The 7,899-nt window shown below is 26.2% G+C and overlaps 2 protein-coding genes across 2 annotated transcripts; both read right to left on the reverse strand.

Moving 5' to 3' along the window:
- Positions 1-1,081: 1,081 nt before the first annotated feature.
- Positions 1,082-5,417, reverse strand: LOC108553997 (SET and MYND domain-containing protein 4). Its single transcript, XM_017909116.1, has 11 exons — positions 5,296-5,417; positions 4,841-5,072; positions 4,554-4,734; positions 4,163-4,475; positions 3,840-4,089; positions 3,431-3,750; positions 2,187-2,260; positions 2,008-2,120; positions 1,542-1,833; positions 1,293-1,452; positions 1,082-1,220 (listed from the first exon to the last, which is right to left on the reverse strand). Exons 1-11 carry the CDS (start codon positions 5,415-5,417, stop codon positions 1,082-1,084), a joined length of 2,196 nt encoding a protein of 731 aa, XP_017764605.1.
- Positions 5,418-7,149: 1,732 nt separating this feature from the next.
- On the reverse strand, positions 7,150-7,899 carry LOC108554003 (uncharacterized). The gene is made up of 2 exons (XM_017909123.1): positions 7,818-7,899; positions 7,150-7,383 (listed from the first exon to the last, which is right to left on the reverse strand). The coding sequence occupies exons 1-2, from the start codon at positions 7,863-7,865 to the stop codon at positions 7,150-7,152; spliced, it is 282 nt and encodes a 93-aa protein (XP_017764612.1). The 5' UTR covers positions 7,866-7,899.

A 7,899-nucleotide genomic window follows, 5' to 3' on the forward strand; every position in this document is an offset into this window, starting at 1 on the left:
CTTTTCTATCCCCACTCTATCCTTGCCTACCACGTGACCGGCACATCGTCGACCTCCTTGCCTGTTCTATATTCCTATCACTTTTGGTGCATTTGGAGCCAAATCATAGATGGCGCTGATCGCAGGCGGTAAAATTTTAATTCGAACGAGATACCTGTTCTGGTTATGCACTAATAATACACCTTTATAAATCAATTCAGCAGTAGAAAATTTAAAAATTTCCAAGTTTCTGTATTTAATTCATGAACATTTATAGCTGCGCAGCAAAATTGGAATTATAGGTAACATCCTTATATAATGTTTAATTTAATAATTAATACTTACATGAGCGGTATTTCCGGTATCTACAGATTACTTATATCTTCGTTTTCTTTCTGTAGTAAATAAGATTGCTATAGAAAAGTGTTTTTCTTGCATAATATTCTTATTATTTTGTAATAAATAAGAATCTACTAGCATAAGAAAGCGTAAAAAATACAATTTTTTATTAAGAAATTTTATTTACAGTTGTTTATTTACAATGTTTTCATAGGTGACAAATGAATACAAAATAAAATATAGATTCAAAAAACGACTACCAACTATGGACAGGAAATCGAACCCCGGACCACCAGTATAGGAATTCTCGAATGTCGTTGTTAGGTTACGACTCCACTTGAAAACTATTGGGAATAAATCTATAATTAAGGAAGTAATAAAACTTTAATCGAAAACATCTAAAAAATTATTGAGTAGTTGTAGCTTTTATGATATATTTTTTTAAATTGAATGACGATATCTACAAACCTGCAAAGTTTCAACTAAATCGGCGACCCGAAGTGTGGTGGATAATGAATACCCGACGTTATTACTCATTAAACTATTTATTAATAATATCAGTTTTAACAAAGATTCCCACTACATCACCGAATTATTATTTATTACACATTGTCACTCGGAATAGATCGTTCACTCACACCAACTTAAAAGCTAAACATTCCCACACGGAGGACTTGCACTCTTCTTATCAGTTATGAAATAATGAATTTATTTATAACTTAAGTATTGTAAGGTAATTACGTTATAATTAATTAATAGATAATCAAGTATTATAAGATATTAAGATAAAATCTTTTTGCTTTTTCTTTACATCATCATAAACTTTGCTCCAGGTTCCATAATAATGATTTGTAATTTCTTCTATTTCATTTAGGTATTCTTCAGCTTTTTTTAGTATTGTGCTGTAACATAAAACCGTAAGCATTATAATTTTGAAATATCAGCAACTGATAGTAAACTACAAAGATATTTACGTATATGTGTTTGTAGTCTTTAATTCATTTTTTAAATAAAGAAGACATAGATCATACATAAGAAGCAAATAATGAAGAGAATCTCTGCTATTGGGACCACATCTTTCTCTAATTGCTGCAAGTACGTTTTCAAAACACATTATACTATCTACCCATTGCCCTAAAAATTAAATTTTTATTTCAGTTTTGCATTATAAAATTATTAGGTCAGCATGAGAATAACATTGTATGTGATGTATCTACACAAACCTATTGCTTTATATATGTCTCCCATCAAATGTAATGTTAGTGTAATATCCTCATTATATTTATATAATACTGCTCTCCTAATATGTAAACATTTCTTTAATTTATCTAGGGCTACAACTGGTTTACTCAATAGAATGGCAGCTTGTGCTGCTTCGAAAATTTCGTCAGCTTTTCTTATTTCATTTGAAGACTGTATTTGAGATCTGTTATTACAGTCTAAACAATACATAAAGTTATTGATATTACATAATGCACCATTACATCTCCTGCATTTCATAGCATGAAATCTTTCCTATAATCATAATCCTATTATTTTGTTATATATTCTAATAAAATTGTTTGTAAAAATTAAAAATAAATATTAATAACTATAAAAAGCTTTTTACTTTGGAAATAATATTTACAGACCTTAAAACTTATTTTAGACTCAAAGTAATATTAAAATCATAGTACACTTTATATTTACCACAAAATATCGTAACTCAGGTAGTGTGCATGCCTTGCACTTGCATTTGAAATAGTATTGATTTTGTAAATTATATTGTCTATCTCTTATTGGCATTTTCGCATAATGTGGTCCTAATAATTATTGTATTATATAAGATTATCTATTCAAATAAAATACAATACAAAATTTTATCATACCATAGCAGTTAGAAATTTCTTCACCTTCAGTAATATCTCTTGAGGCTCTTACAATGAGATAATCATTAACAAAGCTAAAATTTGGTAACAAAGATATATTAAATATTGAAATAGATAAATGTAAATATATTAGTTCACAAAAGTAAAGGAGCACAAAAGTTTGAGAAAAGCATTAATAAAGAATTATACAACCCAGCAGATGAATTTAAAAATAAAGTTTACAAATACACATCTCAGATTGAAATCTCTTAAATAAGAAATTAATGCAAAAACTGGAGATAAAAAACTACATGTAGTTTAGTATCAGAAAACTTATGCAAATATAAATGACTCCTCGGATCAATAAAAATATTTATCAACATTCATTACACAGTGCAATTGTAGAAAAAAGGAATCTCCTACATATGATATACGTTTCTTTAATTACATATCTTACTATAAAAACATATAATGCATATGATACACATTTCCTTAAACACATATCCCAATATAAAAACATCAAGCACGAAATCTAAAATCATTTATGACACATAAGATTATATTTCTTAACCAGTAAAAAGCGTATATACGCGACTGGTGTACTATGTCCGATTAAAATTAGACAATAAATTCCATATGTGTGGATGATTGGCATGCTTTAAATGAGCAGGCCCAGAGTGAGGTATATATACGAAAAAATATGATGTTAAAGTTTCATATTTATAGAAGCCCTATGAGTGCAAGAATGACAAGAATCAGATACATGACAGTAATTAGGGGCGTCTAATGCGTGGATCGATATTTACAGTGATGAAAAGATCGAGATACCATGAAAGAGAAGGTGGATATAGTCAGAAATTCCAGTCGCTGTTGTGAGCTTTTTAGAGTGAGTGGAGGCGTGATTAAACATCAGGCACCTATATATACTAAGTATAAGCTATATAAAAACACATACACACGCATTCACGCGCACATACATTACTCGTCTATGTCACTTGCACATGAGGTATAAACTAATTGTAATATTTCGGAATTGGAAACGTACATCAATTTTACACTATATTTTTAAAGAAAAACCTTACCTTTACAGATATTGTGCAAAATGAATATCAAGGACTTTTTGTAGACGTCAGAATAGTTTAAATTTGTTGAATTTTTTAATTAGAAAATCAAAAGATTGAGGCCATAGTTATCAATTTTTCAGTCAACTTTTGTGATCTTTTAATTTTGTGCACATATGATTATTGTATATGTTGTAGAATTACATATTAATTATATTTGGATCACATGAGTGGTTCATCATACTTGCAGAAGTATAAATTCCTGCAGCTACTTTTTCATCTTTATAATCTTCTGTTCCATTTATTGGTATTAATCTAGTAATTGTATGTGCATTTATAGAAAGTTGTAGACTATAACGTAAAAGTAATGAACTTATATAAAGATGTTTATCACTGCTTGTTGTAATATTAAAATTCAACTTAAAACGATTATCTAAAAATTTTTTCATTAAACAGTCTTCAAGATTATTTGTTTTAAAAAAGGTTGTGTATTCCAGTAAGTATGTTGTAAGCATAATAGCTGTCTGCAAAAATTATAATTATGTAATTAAATAAAATTTACTTTCTTATACAAGTTATTTACTAATCTATACTCTATTTATAATATACATACTATTCCATATAGAATTAAAGATTCAGCAGGTAACTTATCGAAAGGAGTATCTAAGTTTTGTATATCATTAAATTTAATCTCGTCTTTTGTAGTAGAACAAGTTAGTAAAACTTTGAGAGCCAAATGTGCTAGGCCAATATTTTTCCAAAGTTCCATCTGACTTCCAGGACATTCCCAACAATGATATGATGTCCATGCTTCACTTAAACATTTATTATCACAATAGAAGGTATTTAAACATGTTGTACATCTAAAATGATGTAACAGGATAATTTGTTTATATTATGAGAAAATTTTTAATATCGAACAAATATCTGTCTTACGGAACAGGAATGTCCATATTAGAGCAATTGCAGTATTGGCACAGATTATATATGTTATCACTTAACAATGTAAAACATATAGGCTTTTCCAGGAAGAGAATATCACCCTTCTTGATATATTTATTTGCTACTACGTGTCTTCCTACTTCTTCATTATATACTATATCTACATTTACAGATGCATTAGGAAAATTAACATTTTCTTCAAATATAATTTGAGATTTTAATCTTAATAAATCATTAGTATTTTGTACAATATTTTGTACACATAGCTCAGTATCTGTTATACTATGTATTTTTAGTTTAATACTGTCTAAAAATTAATAAATTATTTGATTATGAAGATATTACGAAAATAAAAATTTCTAATTCTAATCTACTTATTATTTACCTTTCATAGAAGTCTCAATATCAGAATCATGAATTATTTTCTGTAGCTTGGAAAGCATTTCATCAGCTAAATGTTGTTTATTTAACTTTAAATAACATTGTATTGCACGTAAATACAATTTGTATTGTAAATGTTTAGGATAATTTAACTTAATTGCTAGTTCAATATCTTTTATACAGTCCTTTTTATCATTAAATTATATTGATTGTACATGAAATGCATATAAAAATAAATTTTAACATAGTTTGTTTGGCATTTAATAAAAATATTATTAGCTTTTCACTTACATCATATCTATTTAAATAAAATAATGAAGCAGATCGATTTGCAATTGCAATTGGCAGTTCACAACTGTTTGCAGGAGCGTACTGTGCACATTTTGTGTATAATTCTATACTTTTAACATAGTCTTTGGCTTGAAATTCTTTATTTCCCATTATTTTGAAAGTTTGTGCTTTAGCATTAGATTTAGAATCTTTTTTTTTATATTGATCTTTCAACCATGAATATAAAAAATGTCTAGACATAAAATAGTATAAAAATTTAAATAATAAAATGTAAGAATATGAATGAAAAAATAATAAGTAGAAAATAGTATAAGCTTGCAAATATTTTAAAAAAATATAACTAAAAACAAAATAAATTAAAGCTGTTCATGCAAAATAGTTAATAAACAATAATACAAAGATTAAACAATCTATTAAAGTTTTAATTACATTTTATGTCAATTTTTATTACTTACTTTATATTTTGATCATTCCACAAATGAGACAATAGTTCGTTTTCATGTTTTATCTTTTTTTCTAAAATAATTCTGGAGTTTATTTTACATGCAAATAAGCTTACTGCATCTATCCACTCCATTTTATTTTCAAATATGCCAATAAAATACTCTAATAAGTAAATTACTTAAATAAAATACACCATACACATTTTAGGCTATGTTAGATTATCTACACAGAATAAAGCGTATACCTTATGTTGGTAATGAAAATGGATGAAAAAATAAATATAAATGCATATATTTAAAATCAAAATATAATATTTATTTTATTCATACATTTTAATGCGTTATTCGTAAACAAAATTTTGAATAAAGTGAATTATTTGTTTACATTCAACAAAAAATGTAACAGTACTTATTTTAATAACACTCAGTTATGTACCATGTTATATGACAATATTATATTACATTATATGATGTACATAACTGCATATATATCTCTCGCAAATTATCCAAATATATTGCGTTAGTTCGCACGAGTGTATATCATATTGATATCGGTCTTATATAACAGTGTATTTAATATGTGTACTTTTATTATTCATAATATATTAGATATACATTGTAAGAATATTTTACGTAAAATAGTTGTATTTATATGAAGATTAATATACATAATGATAACATCGCGGTCGTGAATATTAATGCCATATAAAAATTATAGTCGAATATTACTTAATTACTAATTTTAGACTAATTTATAATGAACATTATGTGTTAAAATACCGTACAATTTTTCAGAATTTATTTTACTGGCTTATCTAATTTCATATAAGGGAAACTAATATAAATATTTGCAATAATTAAATAATTAAAATTTTTAGAAAATAAGTAATTCGTAAAAGGACATTAAATATAAGAATATTTGACACTACATTATATGAATTTGAAATATTTACTATACTTTTTTTTATTTTATAACTATTAGAAATAAGAATATATGCACGTTTTAGAATAAAAGAACTTTTATTAATATGAAAACTTAAATGGTTATCTACTTCGCAATTACAAGTATAATTATTTTTAATTTATACATTAATTTGTGATTCAATTTTGCAAAATTTACAAAACAAATCAAAATAATAGAAATAATAATTTATGTTTGTTTTGATACCTTAATACGTATAAAAAACAATTCACAATACATAAAAAATTACTATATAATAATTTTTGATAGAACAAAGATATATGTTTATAAATAAATAATAAATAATTAATATAATAAATAAATAATATAATATAATTAATATAATATTATTTACAAACAAAAATTGTTCATATAAATCATATAACACATTAGACTGGTTATAGGTAATTTGATGAGCAAGAATGTTGAATTTATAATAAATTAAGAGAAGTTTCCAATTCTTATAACTTCTTATATTTTAACTCTTGTACCTCTAAATTTTGCTTATAATTTTTTATGATACTTTATTATATGCTTAAAGTCACTAAAAAGAATTAAGAGTATTTTCGATTTTTACTTATTACCTCTTTGAAGGATATTTTATTTTTGTACGTAAAATTAAATAATTGGTTAAGTGGGTAATGGTTCCACTTTATATGACAATGACAAAATAGATGTGAGATTAATATAGAATGTTTGTCTACTGCATACTTTATATGCTTGATATGTATGGAAAATATGACGATTAACGGTACAAAGACGTATTTATATACTTCAGTTTAAGACCTCATTATGGATCGATGTTAGAATACAAAATTACAATTCGAATAGGTTACGTTCATTGATATTTGTAATGAATTTAAGTTACAGGTTATTAAAAACGTATTAATACCAGCAAAATATTATTAAAATAAATCCGGTATAATATCGTCATCGCCATAATCACTATAATCGTCTGCTCCAGGTGGTACGAAAATCCCTCCAAGAACGCCGGAGAGGTTTTCACCAAGACCCATTGCCGATGCAACTCCAAACACGAGTCTCAGCATGAGTAATCTCATAAAGTTTACTACATTTGTCTCTTTGCTTTGCAAAGACAGTTGTGTTGTTTTCTTTACTCTGCTCTCGACGCATTGAACCTGTCGAAAATTGCGGACATATATTATTATTATTGTTGTTGTTGTTGTTATACTACTAGTAAACATTTAATTAGAAAGGTAATTTATAAAAGAAAAAAAAACGATTTTTATAATTATCTGAAACGATAATTCCAACTGTATTCCGTCAAAGCTTTTATTTTATATTTCACGAATAAGAAATTCACATCTTTTATGTACGATTGTGAATATCGAATTTGAAAAAAAATGATAAAAAGTGTATACAATTCGTATACTCAAAGAAAAAGTATAGAATAAAATGTTTCTATTACCTATAATTAATATTATAAATAGCAAAAATTGTATTCATTAAGTGTATTCTACCCGAGGTAGAAAATTTATCGCTAAGCATATTCATGCGTAATGTATTCGTTAATTTTAAATTGTAATCGAGCTTTCGCTCAATTGGTACTTACGCTGATACAGGCAGTGATAACTACTACTAAGGCGAGCGTAATTCTCATCTTGCACTTCCGATGCGTTAATCACTTCCGGTGA

This window comes from Eufriesea mexicana, unplaced genomic scaffold (assembly GCF_001483705.2).
Source record: "Eufriesea mexicana isolate 0111107269 unplaced genomic scaffold, ASM148370v2 scaffold15025, whole genome shotgun sequence".
Lineage (NCBI taxonomy): Eukaryota > Metazoa > Arthropoda > Insecta > Hymenoptera > Apidae > Eufriesea > Eufriesea mexicana.

Excerpts from the sequence above, each read along its gene's own strand:
- LOC108553997 (XM_017909116.1), bottom strand. The coding sequence starts at position 5,417 with ATGGAGTGGATAGATGCAGTAAGCTTATTTGCATGTAAAATAAACTCC. Across the intron at positions 1,834-2,007 it reads CTGAGTTACGATATTTTGTG|GAAAGATTTCATGCTATGAA; the intron begins GTAAATATAAAG and ends TTATGATTATAG. Across the intron at positions 1,453-1,541 it reads AGACATATATAAAGCAATAG|GGCAATGGGTAGATAGTATA; the intron begins GTTTGTGTAGAT and ends TTTAATTTTTAG.
- LOC108554003 (XM_017909123.1), bottom strand. The coding sequence starts at position 7,865 with ATGAGAATTACGCTCGCCTTAGTAGTAGTTATCACTGCCTGTATCAGC. Across the intron at positions 7,384-7,817 it reads TTATCACTGCCTGTATCAGC|GTTCAATGCGTCGAGAGCAG; the intron begins GTAAGTACCAAT and ends AATTTTCGACAG.